The sequence below is a fragment of the Haliotis asinina genome, chromosome 10 (assembly GCF_037392515.1).
Source record: "Haliotis asinina isolate JCU_RB_2024 chromosome 10, JCU_Hal_asi_v2, whole genome shotgun sequence".
In the NCBI taxonomy this organism is placed as follows: Eukaryota; Metazoa; Mollusca; class Gastropoda; order Lepetellida; family Haliotidae; genus Haliotis; species Haliotis asinina.
In genome coordinates, this window is record NC_090289.1 from 2,928,285 (window position 1) to 2,954,805 (window position 26,521).

Here is a 26,521-nt window from a genome sequence, read left to right on the forward strand (position 1 = left end):
TATCGATTTTATCCACAGCCCACCCGGACCCCATGTGCGTGTAGCGTTCTAGGTATTCTCGTATCTGCTGAAAACTGGTATCGATTGATGCGTCAATGGTCTCTGTATGTGTGACGACCTCTTGTTTACCTCGGAAGTAAGGTTGAAAATACTCAGTGACCCCTGTGGTGCCCTCCTTATCGAGCGACATTTTCACCGTGATCTGAAACTTGATACTTCCTAGATTATTTAGTTCCTGGTTGACCTTAACAGCTATCAGAGGCTTGATATCTGTAATGTCTATGTTTCTATCAACGTGCATGCGCCAACCTCTCAAATAGTTACCTACAGCGCGCTCAGTGCGCACGAACTGTAGGTCAATAGCTCTATTCTGTCGTAATAATTCTACAAGCTGTGGTTTCCTCATACGGGAATACCCGCCTAAACCCAAATCGTGTGCCTCGGTTTTCAGTTGTTTTACAGTGGGAGGTTTTGCTACGGGGGTATGTGATAACAATGCGGTTAACCCGGCTCTCCCCAGGTTTGAATAACCCGTGTGTCCAAGCTGTTTTGCTTGAGCTTTTAATTGTTTTACCGTAGGAGGGGCTTCTAAACCTAGTAATCTCAACAATGCTGACTTCCGCATTCTAGAATACCCGATAACACCTCTCTGTTTTGCGACCCTCTTGAGCTCGCGCACAGTAGCCATAGTGTTTACACCTAAGAGAATCAATGTCTAATTGGTCGGCAGTAACTCTTAAAAAATATTTTCTGGTGGCCGGGTACAATTCTAGACATTCTGTCAAATCATCCCACGTACCTGGTAAAATATATAGTGTGGCTGTTTCAATCCAGTACTCGCCTTGGGTATAGTATTCCTTGTATTCACTTATACTCGAAAAACGTTCTATATGGTATTGAGACGCGATATCCCGCTCCCATTCGAAGGGGTGAGTATACTTAACACCCTCTTTAATCCATACCACGTCCACTATTATCTTAAATCTGAAGCTACCCCATAAGGCCAGTTCATATTTGAATATGTTTTCCACAGACATAGCTATACGTAGGTGTGTATAATCTCTAATTGGAGTCTATCTTGAGCAGTCGCCTACGTTCTTTTATGTAGCCTTTTTTATTCTCGTATATGAGTTGATGTCTGACTACGTTCGCTCCGTGAGCTTTACATAAACAGTAGTGCCCTTTAACCCCGATACCACACACAGAACACGTGTAGTTAGGACTTCCCATATGGAAACAACAGAACCCCTGATTCCTGCATTTCCTACCACAGGCCTCGGTCTTCCCCATAAGTATATATTCGCATCGGTATGGAGCGTTAAGTGGTGAGTCGCACACGTGACAGTTAATGCTACTAGCGTGAGCTAGCCTGTCGGCTCGGGTCATACGCATGGGAGCGATTCTATACAATGCATTCCTAATAATTTTTTCTTCCTCCTGCAAGCACTTTAGAAACCTTTCAGCCGCGTCAGGGCCCCTATACACTACCGGAGCTTTCGTTTCCCCGTCACAACGGACGACAATATATCCAAACGAACAGGCTTTATGCTCTTGTGTCTTGTGGGTGAAGCTACCCCCACTAGGGGGTGTGGGGGAATCCCCACCCACAACTAAGGCTTCGAAGTCGGCGTATATAATATAAGGTACAGACATTTGGTTCTTGTGGTTACTGAATTTTAGGATATTTTCACCTTCCTTAGGCATGTCGACTCGTATGGCCGTCTGCCCCACACCTTGGCAATCATCCCGGTGGGATTCTAATAAATCAGCTCGACTGAAACCGTGTAGACATCGTACACAAAAATGTTTTTCCCCATTGTGTTTCGACTGGTCGTGCAACAACCGGCTGAGATGTTTTATCCATGTGTAGTGAAACTTGTCACCTCGCTGGATCATGAATATATTGATAACTTGGCAATCCTTCACCGTGCTGACCCTGTGTACTATTATTGTATTACCTTCGTGCCCAAAGACATTTATAGCCAGATTATTCTGTTTTTCTACTTTAGTGATCTGGGATATGGGGGTGGGTTCATCTATACCATCCCAATTAAGCCCATCATCTTGGGGATAGCTAGAAAGCCTATCTGAATGAGTGGCAGCTGGAAATAAGGCTGACCTGATAGATATCCTCAGGCAATCGTTTCCTCTATTCTTAACGTTTACTATGGCATGTTTGTTCCGATAGTAGGGGGGCAAGGCTAGGTATGACCCGCCTCTGAACGGCACGTATTTAGCTATGTCTAGATAGACGTTATCGATTTTATCCACAGCCCACCCGGACCCCATGTGCGTGTAGCGTTCTAGGTATTCTCGTATCTGCTGAAAACTGGTATCGATTGATGCGTCAATGGTCTCTGTATGTGTGACGACCTCTTGTTTACCTCGGAAGTAAGGTTGAAAATACTCAGTGACCCCTGTGGTGCCCTCCTTATCGAGCGACATTTTCACCGTGATCTGAAACTTGATACTTCCTAGATTATTTAGTTCCTGGTTGACCTTAACAGCTATCAGAGGCTTGATATCTGTAATGTCTATGTTTCTATCAACGTGCATGCGCCAACCTCTCAAATAGTTACCTACAGCGCGCTCAGTGCGCACGAACTGTAGGTCAATAGCTCTATTCTGTCGTAATAATTCTACAAGCTGTGGTTTCCTCATACGGGAATACCCGCCTAAACCCAAATCGTGTGCCTCGGTTTTCAGTTGTTTTACAGTGGGAGGTTTTGCTACGGGGGTATGTGATAACAATGCGGTTAACCCGGCTCTCCCCAGGTTTGAATAACCCGTGTGTCCAAGCTGTTTTGCTTGAGCTTTTAATTGTTTTACCGTAGGAGGGGCTTCTAAACCTAGTAATCTCAACAATGCTGACTTCCGCATTCTAGAATACCCGATAACACCTCTCTGTTTTGCGACCCTCTTGAGCTCGCGCACAGTAGCCATAGTGTTTACACCTAAGAGAATCAATGTCTAATTGGTCGGCAGTAACTCTTAAAAAATATTTTCTGGTGGCCGGGTACAATTCTAGACATTCTGTCAAATCATCCCACGTACCTGGTAAAATATATAGTGTGGCTGTTTCAATCCAGTACTCGCCTTGGGTATAGTATTCCTTGTATTCACTTATACTCGAAAAACGTTCTATATGGTATTGAGACGCGATATCCCGCTCCCATTCGAAGGGGTGAGTATACTTAACACCCTCTTTAATCCATACCACGTCCACTATTATCTTAAATCTGAAGCTACCCCATAAGGCCAGTTCATATTTGAATATGTTTTCCACAGACATAGCTATACGTAGGTGTGTATAATCTCTAATTGGAGTCTATCTTGAGCAGTCGCCTACGTTCTTTTATGTAGCCTTTTTTATTCTCGTATATGAGTTGATGTCTGACTACGTTCGCTCCGTGAGCTTTACATAAACAGTAGTGCCCTTTAACCCCGATACCACACACAGAACACGTGTAGTTAGGACTTCCCATATGGAAACAACAGAACCCCTGATTCCTGCATTTCCTACCACAGGCCTCGGTCTTCCCCATAAGTATATATTCGCATCGGTATGGAGCGTTAAGTGGTGAGTCGCACACGTGACAGTTAATGCTACTAGCGTGAGCTAGCCTGTCGGCTCGGGTCATACGCATGGGAGCGATTCTATACAATGCATTCCTAATAATTTTTTCTTCCTCCTGCAAGCACTTTAGAAACCTTTCAGCCGCGTCAGGGCCCCTATACACTACCGGAGCTTTCGTTTCCCCGTCACAACGGACGACAATATATCCAAACGAACAGGCTTTATGCTCTTGTGTCTTGTGGGTGAAGCTACCCCCACTAGGGGGTGTGGGGGAATCCCCACCCACAACTAAGGCTTCGAAGTCGGCGTATATAATATAAGGTACAGACATTTGGTTCTTGTGGTTACTGAATTTTAGGATATTTTCACCTTCCTTAGGCATGTCGACTCGTATGGCCGTCTGCCCCACACCTTGGCAATCATCCCGGTGGGATTCTAATAAATCAGCTCGACTGAAACCGTGTAGACATCGTACACAAAAATGTTTTTCCCCATTGTGTTTCGACTGGTCGTGCAACAACCGGCTGAGATGTTTTATCCATGTGTAGTGAAACTTGTCACCTCGCTGGATCATGAATATATTGATAACTTGGCAATCCTTCACCGTGCTGACCCTGTGTACTATTATTGTATTACCTTCGTGCCCAAAGACATTTATAGCCAGATTATTCTGTTTTTCTACTTTAGTGATCTGGGATATGGGGGTGGGTTCATCTATACCATCCCAATTAAGCCCATCATCTTGGGGATAGCTAGAAAGCCTATCTGAATGAGTGGCAGCTGGAAATAAGGCTGACCTGATAGATATCCTCAGGCAATCGTTTCCTCTATTCTTAACGTTTACTATGGCATGTTTGTTCCGATAGTAGGGGGGCAAGGCTAGGTATGACCCGCCTCTGAACGGCACGTATTTAGCTATGTCTAGATAGACGTTATCGATTTTATCCACAGCCCACCCGGACCCCATGTGCGTGTAGCGTTCTAGGTATTCTCGTATCTGCTGAAAACTGGTATCGATTGATGCGTCAATGGTCTCTGTATGTGTGACGACCTCTTGTTTACCTCGGAAGTAAGGTTGAAAATACTCAGTGACCCCTGTGGTGCCCTCCTTATCGAGCGACATTTTCACCGTGATCTGAAACTTGATACTTCCTAGATTATTTAGTTCCTGGTTGACCTTAACAGCTATCAGAGGCTTGATATCTGTAATGTCTATGTTTCTATCAACGTGCATGCGCCAACCTCTCAAATAGTTACCTACAGCGCGCTCAGTGCGCACGAACTGTAGGTCAATAGCTCTATTCTGTCGTAATAATTCTACAAGCTGTGGTTTCCTCATACGGGAATACCCGCCTAAACCCAAATCGTGTGCCTCGGTTTTCAGTTGTTTTACAGTGGGAGGTTTTGCTACGGGGGTATGTGATAACAATGCGGTTAACCCGGCTCTCCCCAGGTTTGAATAACCCGTGTGTCCAAGCTGTTTTGCTTGAGCTTTTAATTGTTTTACCGTAGGAGGGGCTTCTAAACCTAGTAATCTCAACAATGCTGACTTCCGCATTCTAGAATACCCGATAACACCTCTCTGTTTTGCGACCCTCTTGAGCTCGCGCACAGTAGCCATAGTGTTTACACCTAAGAGAATCAATGTCTAATTGGTCGGCAGTAACTCTTAAAAAATATTTTCTGGTGGCCGGGTACAATTCTAGACATTCTGTCAAATCATCCCACGTACCTGGTAAAATATATAGTGTGGCTGTTTCAATCCAGTACTCGCCTTGGGTATAGTATTCCTTGTATTCACTTATACTCGAAAAACGTTCTATATGGTATTGAGACGCGATATCCCGCTCCCATTCGAAGGGGTGAGTATACTTAACACCCTCTTTAATCCATACCACGTCCACTATTATCTTAAATCTGAAGCTACCCCATAAGGCCAGTTCATATTTGAATATGTTTTCCACAGACATAGCTATACGTAGGTGTGTATAATCTCTAATTGGAGTCTATCTTGAGCAGTCGCCTACGTTCTTTTATGTAGCCTTTTTTATTCTCGTATATGAGTTGATGTCTGACTACGTTCGCTCCGTGAGCTTTACATAAACAGTAGTGCCCTTTAACCCCGATACCACACACAGAACACGTGTAGTTAGGACTTCCCATATGGAAACAACAGAACCCCTGATTCCTGCATTTCCTACCACAGGCCTCGGTCTTCCCCATAAGTATATATTCGCATCGGTATGGAGCGGGTCGCATGTTTACTTATATAGGTATTTTAGTTTAATTGCTTAGCAACCAACGCAGTAGCTGCTATACCCAACACTATGAAGCCCAGTTCACGATTCATTTGCCCCTTGGATGGTGTGTAGTACTGAGCGAGTGTGGGTTTATTGAGCGCTTCCAATCGTTTACCAGTTCGTATATAGTATTCTTTCATTGCTTCATCGACATCGTTGAATGTTTGAACGGCATGGTTTTCACGCTGGAGTTGTTCGTTAATGAAATCGAGCCTCTGGAGGCGTTTTTTAGCGTAATCGGCCTGTGCCTTTTGTAAGTTCTCAATAGCGAGATCGTGTCGCTTCCTTTCTTCCTGTATTTCAGCCCCATCTCGTAGTTTAGAGAAGAGGAAATTACTCCCGGAAAATGCCAGGGCATTCACTAACGCCCCACCGACCATCATAGCTATCGTGGCCATCCCTATATTTATTTCATTATATTATCAGGTATTATTCCTTGTTTTACTAGGATGTCTTTTGTGGCCATCGCCATACCAAGGTTCATTATGAGCATACCCATATCCTGCAGGTTGAAATCTAGTTTGATAGTTGGTTGTTTAAGCACCATTTTAGTCAACCGAGCGTACCCTACGGCTAGACTGGCTACCACTGTGGCGTGGTATGCGTCATTGACGAACGTTTTCCCCTCAGACATTATATATATGATATAAAATATTTTAAATTATAACATGATATGCGGGTCTACCATGGGGGATACCCCCATACCCCCACTGTTGGGGGTTACCTCACTGTTGGGTTGTGGCTCACTGTGGGAGGTGTATAACCATGTTATAACCACGGCAGCAGTTACGCCTACAGCCAACAACAGTCGGGTTGGGTTAGTCACTTTATGTTGGTTACACCACCGTTTTTTACCGGCAGCTACTCTCTTAGGATTCTTCTGCCTGGTTACTGTTGGGGGTACCACCACTGGGGTCTCCACCGTCACTGGTTCCTGTGAATCCACTGGGGTCTCCTCCTGTGCAGCATCCATCTATACTATTATTATTATTCTTTCTCTCAAATTGACAATGTTTTGCCGTGATAATCGCCGCCGTCACTGGAGCCAACAACATACCATATTTGTGGTACAGCCCGCAGCTGATAGAGCTCACGGCGTGTTCGATAAAAGGGTCTTTATCTAGGTCCTCCCACAGGTAAAGTCGGCGCTCTGGTGGAATGGGAAGGAAGTGTGATACAATACCGGTGTATATCTGGGTCATAGCCGATCCTATTGTCTTTGTCATTTCTGCTCCGAGCCGGGACTCGTATCTAGCGTACAGCTTATCGATTTCTTCGGCTGACATTTTGTTGATTTTATCTGGAGTGTAGTCTCCAAAGTAATGTTTGGCTTTGCCGCCAACAGCCAACGCCACCAGTTTCTCTCGCTTGGGGGAATCCCCAGTTGGGGAACCCTCCACAGACAATTGTTCGAGCAATTCCTCACACTCCATCTTATAATATAACAAGTAAGATTTAGTTTTAACTATATAATACCCGATACAAACAAAACACAGAGAAATGAAGGTTAAGTTGCACACGACAAATACTTCAAATATCATAGCTATGCTTAGCATTTGCTTAGCTTTGCTTAGCTTTGCTTAGCTTTAGCTTAGCTTTGCTTAGCTTTAGTATACTATATATGCTACTGGTTGGTCGGTTTTTAGAACGAGCTTAGCGTGTTTAGTTTCAGCGAGCTGTTTCTTCACCCGTTCCCGTTCTAATTTACTCATCACATCGTTCTCTCTCAAACACTCCTCAAACGAATCCCTGTCCTTGCAGTGAAATAAGGCCACCCATCGCGTCTGCTCCCTGAGGTCTTTCAACACCGAGTTGAACTTCTGCGTTAGCACCCAGACGCTGTGATTTGCATGCCGGCCGGAGAAGGCCAGGTACGATAGCATGTCTCTCTTTTTTGTTATCTCGCGATTAGCGCTGCAGTCGTCCAGTATAAACAGCGTCGGTTCCCCTTTAAATTTCTCGTGAAGAGCTTTCAACCAGTCCTGCAGGCGTGTTCCAGGGTCGATTTTGTGTACGTCCGGGTCCGTCATCACCCAAGGTCGCGCGTACGTTTTATTCATGCCCAGAGTAGGGCACATGATAACGATGTTATCGAACACATCCTTGTAGTAACCCTCCAACATATCCAAGACGAAAACGGTCTTCCCACAGCCAGTCTGCCCGCATATGATAGCGCAGTGTGGGTCAGTGGGTAGTTGTGGGTACCCCTGGGGGGTGTGGGGGTCTCCCCCACTAGTAGATGGCTTGCACAAATCTCCCATTGTCTATATTAAGTTGCGCGTCCATAATAACGTACAGATATAATTTCAACTTACCAGCGGTTTGAGCCTTCTTAGTAATCTGGATAGTTATCCCTTCGCTACCGTTATCTATACGGCGCCCGCTACCGTGCAGTTTATCATCATCCGTGGATCGCATGTCCAACCATAGGGCGTACTTGGTGGTCAGGTATTCACCGATCTGCACGGAGCCGAGGTCCAGGTCCTTTGTTATGTAATCCCCCACTGGTAGCTTTTTTATCTCATCCCACTGCTGGTGTGGTCTCATACCATGACTGAACAGCTGGTTGGGCACGCCCTCGATGGTAACTTCCACCTTTTCAATCTCGGGGTTGAAAAACTTCTCGCTGTCCCTCCGGAATGGATCGTAATCCTCCACGGGGACGACCAGGATACCTTTCATCGATCGCGCCGGCACGTTCAGGTTGATATTCCACACAGTGTCACTCTTATCTCGCACGACTGATCTATGTCTCAGTACGCGATCGTACAGGATAGCCATCTTCCCAGAGTACTGACTTCGAACCTGCCTAGCCAGCTCCGGGCTAGTGACCATGTCGAACTCCAGAGAGATGTTGTCTATGGCATAACTGGCCTCATCACCGTTCGGCGTACGCACTACTTTGCTATAGTCGTTAAACGTGAGCTCGTATTCGAGCCTATCACCCAGCGCGGCCTGGTAAAACGGCGCGTGTCCCGTGAGCAACTCGAAGTCGAGCGGCACGCAGAATCGATTCCCGTATGCTAGAGCGATGGCCTTTTCACCGTCCGATAGCTTGTCTTGCTGGTCTGTCGTGAAGACGTATCCTATGCGCGCCCGGGTTGATTTGCTGATACCCTGGTACACATCATTGACTCGTTCTCTCTCGCTTTTCCAGAGATCCTTGTAGCAGTGAAACACGTCGCTGTCGTCGATGCTCAGTACCTCGTTACCGCTGATCTTGACGGTCGTTTTCTTGATGATAGCTCGACCCACGTTCCGCACTAGCTCGCGTTTGTCGTTGTCGGAGGTCAACGTGATATTGAACGCCAGTCGAACAGTGCCTGGTACAATGAGGTCATTCTCACCAAGGTTTGGAAATCTAACCAGCAGAGTTTGATTCTGGTCTATCTTGCTGGGATTGTTGGTGATGGTCACCGACTGTCGCACGGCTCTGGCACCTAATGGCTCTCTCAATCTTCTGAAAGGATCTAATTTTCTACCGTACATTGTTATATATAAATAAAATATATTTAAATACTAATGGATGAAGACATACCTATGGATGATATGCGGGGCGCTAGTGCCCAGGCATCTGATGAGCAGGAGACCTCATTTACTAGTTCACCATTGAGCCAAGAACTCTTGGAAACAACGGTAAATGATTATTATGAAAGTTTAAGAAGAGATAAAAACTACGTTGAACCACAGGGTATATACCATAAGAATTTTTTTGTTGATACAAAGGGTGTTCTACGTCTTAAGTCTGCCCCAGGGGTTGACCTCTTTAACAAGATCAATAAAAAACCACTGGCCTTGTCAACTCTAGCCAGCCGCAATGGTGGTGCTGAATTTATCCGTGAACATCTAAACATGCCTGATTACGGTGGTGCAATACCTAAGACCGTTAAAGAAGATCTGCAAGCTACCAGATCCCACCTCACCACTATAGATGAAATGACGCCAGAGCGTGCTACAGAAGCCTCGGACAGCATAGAAAAACTGTTGAGCACCTACTGGGACAAACCGTTACCGGGATTTGCCTTTCCGGTAAGGGAACTGTACGGCTTAGACGAAGCCGTGAAACGTGTGCGTGGAGAACTCGTGAACAACATGGGGAAACTGAACGAAATCGACGAGCACATCGCTAGGGAAAAAACCAAACTCAACGAAACTGAAAACGATGATATGAAGCGTCGCATCAATGAACGAATACGTGATTTAGAAGACGAGAGACGTACACGATTGGAATCCGCTTCCTCGAATCGTGAACAGCTTCGATCCCAGATCAGTCGTATTCGGGAAACAATCGATAGAATACTGAATGAGGATACAACTTTAGCCAACAGGATTCGGATATTGTTCCGGGAGCAAGGGATCACCATCGCCAGCATTCTGACTGCATTGGGTTTTATTATATCAACCCTGGTGGTGTCACTGGTGGGGGGTGCCCCCACACCCCCAAGTGCCGGCGGGGGAACTCCAAGTGGTGGTGGGGGTGTTAAAGACTGGATTAAAAAACTCGGGGAAGGCCTAGCTAAACTGGCTGGTAAAGCCGCCGAAGCCCTTCCCGGCATCCTGGGTAGCATCGTCTCGTGGTTGTTGAGCGCTCTGTCTAAAACTGCCATGTGGCTCAGTCAAAACCTGTGGGCAGCCATCGTCGCCGTGGCGGGTCTGGTGTACGTAGCGGCTAAGAAATCTTTAACCAAATAAGTCCCAAAGTTACCCCACCAACCACCAGGGCCGTTTTACTATCAATATGCTGCTGAGCCTGAATATGAGAGTGTGTGGGGGGTACCCCCACATGAACTTTAGGCTCCGGAGGTGGCGCCACTATACCCTTTTCACGTGGTGGGATGTGTGGGATATGTGGGGTGTTAATATCGGGGTTGATACCCAACTTTTGGTCCGCCGTGGCTATAACTATTTCGTTGTTATAACCCACCACTTTTTTTATTCTCAGTTGCATATCACTCGGAGCCATGTACAACCCCACGCCGAACACGTAGTCGACTTTCGACCTGGCGTATTCTAACACGTTTTGGTAGCGTTCGATAGCCCGCGGGAGATCAACTGGAGAATTGATAGCATCCTCAACGTTGGAAACGAATTGTGTCTGAGCGTCGTAAGCAGTTCCCTTACCGATGATGTTGGAACGCGTCATCGACTGCGCACCCAACAGCGCCCACACGTACGTTCGAATCGAGTCGTTCAACCTGACTACCCCGGCACGAGTGAATCCCTTCGACGTGTCCAGCATAAACATTTTCCACCCGTCTGCGTTTGACTGGTCCTGCTCCACTTTTTGTATTATAAAAGCAACATCACCTTTAAAGTCCATACGATCATCCCTCCATTCATTACTCGACAAAGCCAAGTCCTGCCGAAGTATACCTCGTCTCACTAAATCATCACTGGCATCTTTCACTGGTTGTGGTCCATATTTAGCAGGTTTAGGAACAAGCTCCTTTAATACATGGAAAAAATTTTCCGTACTACCAATTTTTCGTTTCATAAAGTTTGTTAGTAAATATTTATTAAATGCTTTTGCCGCGAACCCATCACTGTAAGGAATACCCAACCCGTGGTTCTGCCCCGGCAAACGCCAATCCGTCTTCGGGTTTATTTCAAATTCATTGCAAATACGTTCGTAGGCCCGTCTATCGTACGGGTTGTTTGTTGCGTCCCAAGCTTTGTCCTGTGGGAGGGGGGCGCTGATCTCTTTAAGGATACGTCTGACCTGGTAGTACACGTGGAACTTGAACACAGATTGACTCAGCGGTCCACGCCGAGTGTCGGTTAATGTCACACCACACCCCGTTGTAGCGCACCACACGGCAAAGTTGAATTGATTCTGCCAGAACTGCATAGGGTTGTTGAACCAAGCGTGGACTGCCTTGACGTTAGTCACCGAAAGCTTATACTTATCAGGCATATCTATAAACTTGGCATTGAAAGACAACTCAGGAGCAACCACAATCTTCATGGTGGAGAAATCTACGTCCAGTTTAGGGTACAACACACCAGGGGAATACATTTTAAAACTATTATATAATAAATATATATGTAATATGTACATAACACTTCCAGGAATAACGAGCGGTGAGGCCGTTCAGCTGACGCACGCGATCGATAACACGTCAGGTCAACTCGAAGTCGCACTCTGCGATATCACCTACCTACCGCAATGGACTAACATCAACATCAGCAACAATAAGCTATTCGTTAGTGGAACTCGCAGTCAAATAACTGACGGCTACTACAGCGTGTGCTCGCTAAACGACGAGGTCTTCAAACCCCTGGGAGCCGAACTCAAGATGAACGACTCAAACGGCACAGTGGTGTTAATCAACAACGGAAGAACCTCCTTGAGGCTCGGCCGACCATTAGCGAGGATACTCGGTATGTCTCCTGACGAGATAAAACCAACAACAACCGTCACAGGCACGAAGTTACCCGAACTAGTACCGTACCGAGAGCTATACATTCATCTCGGTCAGGTGAGCACAACGTATAACATTCAAGGAGGCCACCCTTCCACTATACTGAGAGCAGTGCCGGTGAAAACTGAGAAATTCAACGACGGTAGAACCGAGTCATTTTCACCACGGCAGTATAAGAGATTAACCCAGGGCAACATACCTGAGCTGACAATATCGGTGTTAGATATAAATCATAATCCTGTAAATATAGGATACCTCAGCTTAACGCTTCACGTAACATGACCAGCGCACAAGGGCCCGGAGTGAAAAAATGCGTTAATATCGGGATCTCCGACCTCGGAGACACACGCGGTTTCGACGCTCCCGGAGTAGATGGTAAATCGTATGCCTTGCAACTGAAAAACAACATTTACAAACGCGTTGAAATCCCCTCCGGTGGAGCCCTAAGTGATATGATAGATACCACAGGGGCAACAGCCAACACTAAGTACGCCCTCGTCAACACCGGTGATGACAACTGGAGAATATACCCATCGTTCGGAGGTAAACTGTTCGACTTAGACGATGTTGAGAGCACTACCGTCGTCAAAAACAAACCATATATGCTCATCTTCACCGAAGATGACAAGTGGGTGTTGTTACCCGATAACAAATGGTTTCTCAATATTAGACTCGTCTCCCCTTACGTGTTCACGGATAACAAAGACAACCACCTAAACAAAGTCGTGAACAATGGAACCCTGCTCGTGGCTTACGTCCCAACTCAGAGACGTAGCATAGTCGTCAGCCCAGTCAACACTATAGCAGCCCACATGCTATCGAGTAAACCAGCCATACAAAACGTGAAATTGCAGTTGGTGTCTGAATTCGAAGGTGTGGTCAAGATACTAGAGAGTCTACCGGCAAACTCAACAGTGTTCATCAAAGTCTACCTAGGGGAACCATCGGGGAATGATGTCGAGATCGTGAAAGGGATCAAACTCGGGTGGGTGAAACGACACCAGTTTCAAGTTTGCAACGTTTACGTGCGGGTGGGTGTCGACTCCAAGACCAGTCTGCAGGGGGTCAACGTGATCGTGGAAAACAAGATATCACTAATCAATATCTTCCTGCCTGATAACATACACTTCATGGGTATAAAGTTAACCCCTGAATTATTATCAGAAAACCAGTTGGAAATTATATCGTAATAGTATAATAATGACCAGTCATCATCCCAACACTACACTTAACGACCTGGGAGATACGGAAGGATTCGATCAGCCTGGTGAGGAAGATGAATTATACATCCTGCACTTCAAAGACAACGTGTACAGACCGGTGCCGTTACCAGATTTTACAAAACCTAAATGGCTGATCAACTTAACACCCACCTCACCTTATATCACAATAGACGAAAATAATTGGATCACTAAGATTAGGAACAACGGTATCTGGGCCGGGGATTTCATTCCGGAGAGGGGATTAGAACCCAGACAATCTGATGGTTACGACAAAAATGGGTTATCAACTTACTTCGAAAATAAATTAACATTTAGTAATCCTGAAATAATAACCCCCCCTTTCACACTCATCATAGAAGTCTTCTTTACGGATTCATTCGATGGAGACCCCCCAATAGTACACCAAATTTTACCCGGGGTGTCAATACGCTGGGATTACATAGACCAATATTGTCGTATTGTTATACAACAGGATACCACGGGTCCTATAAACCACTTAATAAGCCCCAGTGGGGTTTTTATTAGAATAGGATATTTTATTGGCCTCTCACCTATTGCCCTGACTAGTAGTCTAGAACTTATAGGCTTCAAATACATTGATAGATTTTTAACTGAACCCCAATTAAAATATCTTTCAAAATATATATTATAGGATGGGTCTGTACCCAGTCGTAGAGGAAGTAGCTAAGACGTTAGAAACCGTAGATGGGTTCCGCTTGAGGCAGTTATGTGATGTAAAACGTCAACTAGAACAAGACCGTGACACGCGGAAAGCACTATGTAAAAAATATAATAGAGCTTTCAATATCGTGGATGGGGCTGACACTACCCTTATGGCAACCAGTATGGGACTAGGGGCGGCAGGCGTTGGATTGTTAACCACCATCGTGGCTGCACCTATAGTGTTAGGTATTGAAATAACGGCTGGGGTGACAGGGTTGGTAGGGTTGGCGCTTAAGTTAGTATCATGCAGACTTAATCGTAAGGCATTGAAACACGACGAGATCAGGGTTCTGGCCGAAGCAAAGCTGAACACAGTGAGTGAGCGAATTTCCACGGCACTCTCTGACAGTAAGATCTCAGAAGAGGAGTTTAGTTCAATCCTCTCTGAACTCAAAAAATATAATGGAATGAAACAAGATATTCGATCCAAGTCTCGTAAGTCTGCTATCAGCGAGGACGAGAAAAAAAAGTACATAGCACAGGGAATACAAAAAGCCCAGCAAGCCTTTATTATGAACACCAAAGAGATCGTAGGCGGTTCACATTAAACTGTTTCCTCGATATAAACATAACATAGCCGTAAGCGAGCCACCGATCCTATATGGTCGGTCAAAACTTACAACATAGATAAAGTGGATATGTACTACTTGAGGGATGGGCCGGGTAGGGGTTTTGTAAGAGAAGAATTATTGATCGTACCGTACGGCACAGTGTTACCGCCTGCCAAGTCACGGTAAACGTGATGGCGTAGCTTTGTAGTAGGGGCAATAATAGCAAGAGCTAATAGTCCCACCAAAGCCTCATTTAGTAAATGAGGCTTTTTAGAGGGGGTTTTTGAAAAGTGGTCCAGAACTCTCATTACCTATACTACTGTTTCACCAAGCAAGGGTTCTGAGGGTCATTCACTGTGAAAATTCTATTACTATGTAGTCATTGTACCAGTGATCCTTTAAGTGGAGTCACCTAACATCACCCCTTTCCTTGGGTCAGCAGATTGCTAGGAACATTTTAAGGTAGATAAGGATGGCAATTGACTTATGTCTGTTGAACATGTGTTCACCATGTGTTTTGACTCTGAAAGCATCATGTGTGGTCCTGATGTCAAGTATTGATACTTATACTTGTCATCGACCTCCATGGCCAGCAGATATGTGTGGACCATTGTTACACCACTTGGGGTTGAGAAGAGCCAATTGTGATGGCCTCTTGCCAAACTTTACTAAAAGGGAACAACACTCAAGTCAGACATGAATCCAGCCAAGCAGAATTCAATATGTCCTTCAAAACTCCTCTTGTCTGTCTGTAACTCAGGTTTGATAGAGTACAGCAATCTATCTGTTAATTATTCCCCTAACGATGTCTGAATCAAGCTCTATCCAGGCATGAAATAGGCTGTGAACCATTACCCTTCTCTTGATTTTCTAAATTTACATTTAACAATAGACTTGGACGTTTCTTGTTTAACACTGCTTAAGCAACATTTAAGCTATATCACGGCAGTAAATAATCTAATCTGGATCAGACTAGCCTGTGATTGGCATCATGAGCCTCAAGCTATGAAATTAGACTACAATCAAATGCAGTTAGTTCAAGATAAGGTCTGACTATCTGATCTAGTTCACATATTGAAGTTGAAAACCTACTAGTATTTCTGTAGATCTTCTTGCCATTCATAACACTTAAAACACAATGTGCATTTATTTGTTCACTAGTTTTTGGAAACACAATGTACATATATACTGAAAACATGAAATCCCACACAAGTAAGTGTTCATTATTTTTTCATCTATTCAAAAACTTGTTTGAAAAAGCCAAAGATGCAATTCTATTGCTGTTCAATTTATTTGAGCATCAGTGTTTAGAACCACAATATTCATATATTTTGGTCTCAGTGTTTTGGAATCAGAATATATACAATACACTGGGCTTGTTTGGAAATCAGTGTGGATGTTCCAGCAAGTGACCATTAACCATCATTTCACAGAATCAGTAAGGAAATGAGAAAGAGGTTAGAGCTGAATACAGGCGGTGAGTTATATTTATCTACAAGGTCAGTAAACCTACCAACAGAGCTATCTAACGAGACATATTGTTATTTCTCAGTACATTACAGTGACTGACAGCTTCTCTAGACCATGGCATCAAAATATCCAACTACAAAACAGCAGATTATGAATACGAAGCAACTTGTTGCCATGGTTTCCAGTAAAAGAATAAGCAATGAACCTTATCATTTGAATACAAGCACACTGTACCACTAACGTCAAGGAGCCAGACCACCAAATCCCCACTTTAAAATGAGATACTCAGACATATTTGATCCATCCAACTTTCACAGAATTATGGCAATCAGTGGAGGCAATCTTTTAAACTAGATAAGAGAAAGCATAACCATGGTAATTTTGGGACCCTATGCACGTGTATGGGGCTACTGTGTTGTGCACATCATGCGTTGTGTTTACGGGTGGTAATGGAGGGAAGTGGTGTGTGTTCATGAGATGTCTGTCCTTGAAACATTTGTTGACGTTAACTCATCCTATCCAAATTGAAAGTTCAGGTTCCCGTACTTTTTTTGAAGAGTATAGTTATCTTTAGTCAAGTGTGTGGTCCCTTAGCAAATGTTGTGTAGCATAGACCCACAGCAAAATGTCATTAGTGTACGTTGCAGACAAAACACAAACCTCTGACTTACTTCAGTTTGGTTATTGTGCCTTTGCTGGTGAGGCAGTTTATCTCCCGTTTTTGGTATCCAATCAGAGGATGGGTTTTCACATTCTCCCTGTATGTGTTTTCAAATGGCTGGCAGGTTTCCCAGGGTTCCAATGAATATGTGTATGTTTCTGTGCAGTTTTCACAAGGCAACATCATTGAGAATGCCTCACAATGTCTTCCCCCATGTCTAGGAGGCACAATAATCCGTCTTGTCTTTGACCGATTTGGAACACGACACGTAGAATCACATTTACTCCAACTGGAATATAAAGAAACTATACAGTCTTGCTTACATAGCAATTCACATGGTTGTGTCCTGTTTGGTTTTCGTTCATGTACTTGGCATAAATGCTCCTCAACTCTTATGTGACTGTCTCGACGCTCACAAATAACTTTTCGTGTTTGAATTCCATTATATTTCCCACAGGCTTTGCTTCCTGGAGAGAGTTTACACGTGCTCCACGGAGACACAGACCATACAACATCCACTCCTTGTGACCATGAATCATGTTCACCGTAGTTCTTGTCCAGAATCACACTCTCTGCATTGCAGTCTTTATAACATGTTTCATATTCTGAAGGTTTGTGGAAAGATGCACAATAGGAATAATGTACAGAATGCCCTCTGTCAGTCTCACACCACACTTCTCGGTATTGCGTTCCTCCAAATCCACAGCGCTCATTTTCACAGTCACCCCAAGGACCTGCAACAAACATAACATTGTGAAATTGCCTGGAAGACTTCAAAATGCATTTGAAAGCAAATCAGAAGCAGCAAGATATTAACATGCATCTTCACATTTAAACTATGCTATTTGCAGATATATATCATCAAGATCACAACAAATTCCTTCACTGTTTTCATATCAAGAACTACAAATTGAATATTGTAAAAATACTAACAATACCATGTTGTATTCTGTGTGGCCATTAATGACAATCAACAAAAAGAGTCAATAGTTTAACTGCAATGCAGAAACTTGTAGGTAACACTATGAAAGGCAACAGGCACATTATTATCTCATCCATCCAGACTTGTGAATATGATACAACTGCATGAGGAATCTTCCTGGAATACATATTCAACGACAAAATATTTCGATTTCAGAAGATTTAATTCCTGGCTCCATATTAAAGTACATAGGTTTTATTTCATCTTGAGTTTGTGTTCTGTTGTGGATTTTCAGTTTTCAGAAGTTCTATTTATGACTGATGATTTCTTCACAAAAGAGGTATAATTCTTGCCTCGTCACATAGCCTTTCAGAAACATTAGCATATACCAGGACTGGTGGTGGAAGCATTTGGAAAATACCTGTTACAAGGAAGATTTCATGCTCATACCTGTTACTTTACTTGACTATTAACATCACTTTGTGCGTGATGCATTAAACATCAACAACAACTTCCTTTGCAAAAATTAATCTTAAAATTAAAGCAGAAATGAATTTGTGAATTTAATTTCAATGTTTGTGAAGCCTACTGCAATGCATCACAAGTACATCATGTGCCGACACACGGTGATTGTATTAACCTTTGGAGCTGCTACCATCAGGAGTATTCCAGACATGTCATTGTGACCTGACATGTCATCCTGACCTGTTGAAAGTTAAAGTGTGGAAGGACAAGACAGTGATTGATAGCATGATCATCTGTCTACAGTCAGGACAAAAAGTTACACAATGACCTAAAGCATACTTTGTATCTGTAACCTCAACTCATCTTACAAACCTAATTGGGTGCTGGAAACCTGGCATGTCTGAGAATCTCCAAAATTCTTGAGAACAAGGATAGAGAATCACTGACTACCACAAATTAAGGGGCCATTAATTTTTATTCACCATTGTTGCTGGATGGTGAGAACAGACATGAACTGTTCGTGAACCAACTTGTACCTAAATACAGAGAAACTAAAATATACAGTCTATACAATATATAAACAGATTATAAACACAGAAGCAAATTTCCCCCACTGGATGAGGAGGAGGAGGCTAGGCCAGATGATAGAAGGCAAGCTGTGCCAGGTATCTGAACAGAACTGCTGAAGACAGGTTAACAAGTCTGTGATGTTGTTGTGATGTTAGATAAAGCAACCACCCTCCTTCGTCTGTGTGATGGGGGAAACAGGTACAGGGTAGTCGAGGAAGGTATCTTCGTAGGCAGACTTCAGTTTATACCACTAAAATCAAGGTGGCTGATCGCATGTACAGCCATCACTAAATGGTTTTATAACACCAGTGTTCTTGCTATTTGTGAACCTCCTCCTGTTGCCACTGAGTGCTCACACCATCAGCAGAATATGCTGCAATATGCATCGGGTCATCCAGGGAGAACTATACCATAAATGTCCTAGTGTAGGTGCCAGAGAAAAATTACACACTGGAATATAAAGCGGCCTTCACACAGCCAACTGAAGTTTGACAACAGATGTTGTGAAACTTGACTTTGAGAGTCTCAAAAGATGAACATTTCATCAACTCACCACAACCATCATCAAGTTTGGAGCTATCATCCTGGTGTCAAGAAATAGGATCAATCTTTATTTTCACCAACTTTCTCATCAAACTTTCAGTATTGTCAAGCCAGGGTTTGACTAGTTTGATGTGTGAAGAGTTGTCAAACTCATGGTCTTCAGAAAAAAACAATTGCAGTCAAAGAAATTTTCATGTGACCAGACTGATAGAGACATAACGCTCAAATGACAAGAAAGTTTGACAACATGTGTTTGATGTGTAAAAGTGCGAGTTTGATACTTTTAAAATTTCAACAACATGCATTGTCAAACTTCAGTTTGCTACTTGAAGCCTGCTTAACATAGCACAGGAATCATTCAGCTTAGGCAGTAGTGCCCAGTTTGGGTTTCTCATTTGCATCTGCAGGTAAGAACAAAACTAACTATTGTTTGTGATTTGTTTAATTTGTTCATAGCTTAATCATGTATATGTCGCCGGATGTATTTACTAATACATTACGTATCGCCTACTTTATTCCTCTCTGCTCATTTACGAGCGCTTCTTCTCTCACTCTTACTCTGGTTGTATTACCAGCAGCATCTCGTGCTTTACCTGTCCCGTGTCCGTTCGTGCGTTACCTGTTCCGTGACGTAGGCATCTTCCTACTTGCCACTTCATGTCACGCCACGGCCGAGGTTAGTTCTAACACCCCTCGGTCATACATCATATTCCTCTGGTGTATATATTTACAGGTATGTACCTTTTATGTCCACTTTCTTTGCCATTATCATAAAGGTTCGCAATATCATTTATATTGTCTAATATATATCTACTATAAGGCATCGCATTGCACATTGACTATTATGAGCAAATGAATAGAACCAGGCATCACTCACACTTGCGTGCTGGTGCTTGTGTTTTATTAGTAGTCCCGTGCAACGCGATGCCTTATAACATTTTCAAGTCCAGCAGAAGATATCATCATTTTCATGACTGAATCTTGTATATTCTAGGTAAGTATTAAAAACAGAGGTCAAAAACTGTGATCGGGGTTGTGTAGAGGCCCATCACAAACCATGGATCAAATGTAACAAGAAGTCAGGGTTGAACTGTTTCAATTGTTCATAATTATTCACTGGTTTTTGTTAAAAGATTTCCAAGAACACATTAGACCTAATGTGCAAATACAGAGACTCAGAGACATTTGCTTTGATCTAAATTGACACTTCAAATTACTGTTTTCCTTGTCCAAAAGGCAGATGTTATAGTCCCAGATGGCAATCAAATAATTGTCTGTCTCAGCTGTCATTTAAAGAAATAAAATGTCTGACAGCTGAAAGGTAATATTTTGTTTCTGCTATTCATGAAAAGTAACTGCATTTTGGACAGTGCAATGGCTAGACTCCTCGTGAATGAAGCAATTAGATTGTCGTCTGCTTCGCTCTTCTTGCACCTGACTGGCACTAACTACCCACTGAGTCAAACTTTCTATGACAAATCAAGTTCACTGGTACGAACTGAAACACCCATAGCGTTCTGATCCTGTTAGTGGTAGCGACAGACAACAATGGCAGCAGAGGGTGGCGGACCTGTGCCCTTTGTGGCATTCAATTATGACCACTATCTACATGACACATTTTCATTTCGCATCTATAAACTCGTCACCAGAAATGTCAGCATGTTTAATCCTGCCCACTAATGGCACGTTCACTGATTGGTTTGTTTCTGTCATCAAGTATTGTAAATACCAATTGTATATGTCTGCTTCAAAGAACAAATGGTAGTGGTGCAAGACTCATCCTTCCTGCTACAATTGTAGAATCTCTGCTAATGACATCTCCCGTTTCCTGCTCTAACTGAACAATGTCTGTTTCAAATGTATTTCTTCATTCATTGTGTATAAAACCAACCATAGAGATACTACTAGACTAACAACTATTCTCTGAAATTAGCATATTAGCATAGCATGGGCTTGGATATGTTTGATTCAGGATCTGTATGACAGACAAAGATATGAATGATTATAACACGCTATCGTCTTTACTGTCTGTATAATTTGTCTTACTTTTGTTGTCCTCACTGTGAACAGATGCATCATTGCTGATCAAGCGTAAAATAATCATTCAATCAGTCATTTACCATCCTGTTGCCATTCTACATTTCCATTTCTACAAGTCAGAAGTCACTGTTTCAGCAACAGCATATTAGGGAATTTGGGAGTGAGTGAGTTTAGTTTTACATCGCACTCAGCTATATTCCAGCTACATGGCGATGGTCTGTAAATAATCAAGTCTTAGGGGATTCGGGTACATTAAGAACACACAGAATATTTTGCTCTTGTTTGTTTTACAGTATACATCCTTAAGAGACCAATGTATCCATGACAGCCTCTATACCAAGACACCATGCATGTCAAATATATGGTCATTTATCATTCCTTCATCTCATCACAAAATACATCTCAGAAATGGGGATTTATCAATTTTGTTAATCAATTCTAAATGCATCATCAATCAGAAAGATTATTAAATCAGAAGCAGAAATATCTACCAAATATTTACAGAAAATAAAATATTTTCAGGTGGCATTTCTGTGACTACTTATCATTTTGAGGGGCCCCGTTAAACTGCTGTGAAATGTGAATGATTCTTTCGTGTCAAAACTGTAATGTCCTTTTCCTCAATAGGAAGATTTTATGTTTTATTTGAAGGGCACTAAGCCAACATGCTCTCATGTGAATTTCAAGTTCAGAATTCAAGAGGTTGAATGATATTGAAAATATTTCCGGAATTATAGGAAGTTACCTTTGGGGATGCTGGAATAAAAAAGGCATAATTTGAATCGACAATATTTTACTTTGGGTTAAGTTTATTTGTTCTTACAGTATCGTACGCTTAGAGAATTTGAACACACTTAGTTTTTGGCAAATTGATATTTGGAAATTACTATACATTTAATTTACTTAACTGATGAGAAAAAGCAATTATTTTCATTGTGAAAAGACATTATGCAGATATCATATTTTTTATGTCAGATTTCAGCACACGACAGAGGCATGTCCATTTTTTTCACAACATCTAATTCCCAAAGTGATGACACTGCAACAGAAAGCCACACTGAGGCAAAACAATTTTCTAAATCAAATCATTTTTTAAAAGACTCTTAAAATAATTAAATTGAAAAAAAAACCTCCCCCATGATGTGACATTTTGCAGATACTACATGCCAATGTTTCCTGGCAATCGATCATCAGGAAAATATTCCCCACAGAGCTGCAGCGGTGGTGAGGATGACAACCCTGTCATAATGTACATGGCAGAGATACAAATGTATCACCGATGATGTTGTGAAGATGTTGCACAATCATGCAGTTGCTGCTGCTGCTATATGCAAGAATGTCTGCTTTCTGTTCAGTGTACTTAGAAATATTCAAAGATGTTGAAAGTGGTCAATGTCTAGCAGCATAATGGCAAAAGACAGCAGAAATGGTCTTCATGTATTCAATAATGGGGACCAACCTGGGTCTGTGTATGTACAAAAAATTCCATTTTCTTCAAAAGGCAAGAGTTTCACAATGGACTAACCTAACAGAACTGGGTGTTCTGTACCTTATTTTGTATGGAACAACTGGAAATGCACCTTGTTTGTTTCAGGTGCAGCACTCACATTTGATTGGAGGTTTTGTGTGTGTGCCAGACATGTACATACACCATGCAACTAATTATCACTATGTCACCTTCCTACCAGGAGTGGGGCACACTGTTAAGAATGCTTTGTACAGACAGGGTCAGTTGTATACATGGCCAGGTCTGTGTGGATGTAAACTTAAGGATGAAGATGACTGAATAAAATTACACCTCACGTCCTGATACTTGATGACAGATAAGAGGTAACGGGTTGCCAAAGATATAACATATTCATGTGATAAAAATAATCAGAAACAATAAAAATTAATGAAATCTAGGGGATTGAAGGCGGAATGAATCCTGTAATTTGTTTCTCAGTTTAAATGAGAACTCCAATGCTCTATCTGATCAAGACAATGACGGAAAAGTATCCCAGTCAGATCCATCTCATGTATTCCTGGAACAATCAATCAATGATTTCAACTACTGATTTCAACTATGAAAATAATCAGGTTGATCATGGTAGATGTTGGTGATGATTTCTGAATACACAGTATGACTGCTAATAGTGATTCATATGATGATGATACAGGTGAATCTATACGACAGCTTCAGATTCTTGTAGACTCCATGATCATGGAAAGAATGTTGATGCTTATAGTGAGAATGATTTGACACCACTATTAGCAATATTCCAGCAATATCACATCAGAGCACACCAGCCATGGGCTTCACAGACTGTCAGGAATCGAACCCATATGCTCAGCATGACAAGCCAACACTTAAATGACTAGGCTACCCAACCGCCCCTTGATGCTTGTACTTTGTTGGCAGTTCCTAATGCATGTGAGACTGGTATTACAGCCATAATATAGTCATCTAACCCTTGTATCATGGCAAGAGCACCCTGTGAAGCCCCATAGTTGGCACCAACAAGTCAAATTGTCGAGATGATCTACATACACAGAACCACGTGATCCAGCACATCCCGATCATATTTCTTTTTTCAGTCTCTCATACAAACCAGGGGCAGTGGTTAAAGTGTTTGCTTGTCATGACTAGGACCTGGGTTCACTTTCCTACCTGGGTCTACATGGGTTCAGTGTGAGAGGTCATAGTGTCCCATGCAGTTATATCACTGGAATATTCCTAAAAACAGTGTAAAGTCATAGTCAGTCCCACATACATATCCTAGAGCATATATGACACTCCAAAGGAAGTTCTGCCAACTCCTCCAGCAAGTCAAGACATATAATCTGTCTCTCTTTCAGTTTAAAAAGTATAAGATTCCTTGAAGTCCTTTTGACATATATCAAACGACAATTCGACAGAAAGAAAATGGAAAGTTATTCTATTCCCAAAACAAAATGATCATCTATTCGATTTGCAAATAAACTGATGGTCATAATTGTGAATGTAGTAGTATTCATCTCTGAAATGTGGGGTATAAAAATACATACATGATCATTTAACACCAGAAAAACAATGCTGAGATGATCAGAGTACATTAATTACAGTCATCCCTCGCAATAATGTGCTTCGCGATACCATGGATTCGGTTAAACCGCGGGGTAATCCGGGGCTCCCATAAAAAAGTTGAACTGCGATCACAGCCCTTCACGAAATTAGCTCATCAACAAATCCGCTGCTGCGCTCTTACGTGAACTAGTGAAATTCAGTGCGGATGGCAACTGACAGTGTTTATCGTACATATCCATTGTGTTTCAGTTGCTTAAAACATGCAGGATTTTCTCAATAATAATCATAACATCGTAGTACCGTAGTAGTAGTAACTTATGAAAGACAACACATGCTATCAGTTGAGTTACGATGAGTACTTACAGTGATGCCACATGCATTATATACTTGCCAGATAGCAATGTAAAATAATCTGTTACCATAACTACTTAATATGTAAAATAATCTGTTACCATAACTACTTAATATGTAAAATATTCTGCTATGGGAATAGAAGTTCTTTGATGTAATATTATTGGATCACTTTTTCCTGAATCACCGGTACATTGGGCCAAAACATCTGTGCATCCGTGCTATTTCCAGCTTAGTTGAATAACAGCAAAGATGTATATTCACGTGAATACACGTCTTTCACAACAGGCAGCATAACAGAAACAACAATTACATTATCACGTCTAGTGATTTTGGGTCGCAAGTTTCCTGTACATATATATGGTTTCATTTTCAAGTTTGTTCATTTTCACCTTCAACGATATGATATATTTTTGACTGGGCACTATTCATGAAATAGCTGTTTTGTTATGTCCTTGGAAAATATGATCTTACTAGGCCTTTGTTAACACAGGGAGGTCATCCGTGGACCCCAAGACCTGCATTATGGCGAGGGGTATCACAACAGGGACTGTATCACAACAAAAAAACCAAAATCTTCAAAGAAAATGACAAATGTACAATCTAAACACAACAGCTGTCTAACATAACACAAGCAAATGTTTCAACATTGGAACAAACTAAGGAGGAAAACATCCTTAAAAACAACTGAATATCAATAAAAATTGCAGAGCTTGATGGAAACCTCCCAGCTGCTTGACAAAAATAATGAACAAAAAGGAAAAAGAAGGAAGGTCTCAAGAAACACACAAGGGAGAAAAATAACAAAAAAAAAGTCCATATACAAAATAATGAATTAAAAAAACTTGACACAGCAACTGCAGGCAACTGTCAGGCAAAGATTTCATTTGCATAAGTATGTATCCTTCACTTCAGAAGAAGACTTCTGTGGCTGGAAGACCTGACAGTGAAGGTATGGACACTTGTGGAGATTGACAGCTACAGCTGGGTGACTGGTGGGCAGCTGTACAGGGAAACAGATCCTCCGCTGATGACATGGTGTTGTCCAATTCTGACTTACACAGAAAACCAACTCTGCTAATGATGAGTTACGACTTGCCAAACGAAACACTGCTGTTGCTCTTTGCAGAAAAAACCTGTCGTTTTTGCATAACGCAGTCACCTGACAGCCTTTCACCTTTCGCTTGTGATGTAAGCTATGAGTGTGAGTGAGTGAGTGAGTGAGTGAATACTTGTTGTTTGCTGCTATTGTCATTAGTTATATCATGGTGGATTGTAAATAAGAAAGCCTGGTGTTTAGTAATTAATGGCACAAACTATGATTCAACACATACATACACACTGACAGGGTGCTATCAAACTGACAAATGTTCTAAATTGGAATGCTTTAGTTAACAACAATAAAACAGATGTGATTTCATTAATATTGGAAAACTTAATTTGCAGAATGAGTGAGTGAGTGAGTGAGTGAGTGAGTGAGTGAGTGGGGTTTTCGGACGCTTTTAGCAATACTCCAGCAATATCACGTCGGGGAAACACCAGAAATTGGTCTTTCACATAGGCTGTTACAACCATAGCTTATTGTATGGCAAAATTCTTTTGCTCTTGCTAAGCAGAATTATAAGTACCAAATCCCCAGTCTGAAAGTGTGTACTTC

At 42.4% G+C, this 26,521-nt stretch overlaps 1 protein-coding gene across 3 annotated transcripts in view; it reads right to left on the reverse strand.

Moving 5' to 3' along the window:
- The window catches only part of LOC137298313 (thrombospondin type-1 domain-containing protein 7A-like), a 320,745-nt gene that overhangs the window by 74,427 nt on the left and 219,797 nt on the right, over positions 1-26,521 (reverse strand). For all 3 annotated transcript variants that reach the window (XM_067830517.1, XM_067830516.1, XM_067830515.1), the window contains exon 5: positions 16,938-17,661. In XM_067830517.1, the coding sequence (XP_067686618.1) occupies positions 16,938-17,661 (724 nt within the window). The remainder of the gene's footprint in view (positions 1-16,937; positions 17,662-26,521) is intronic.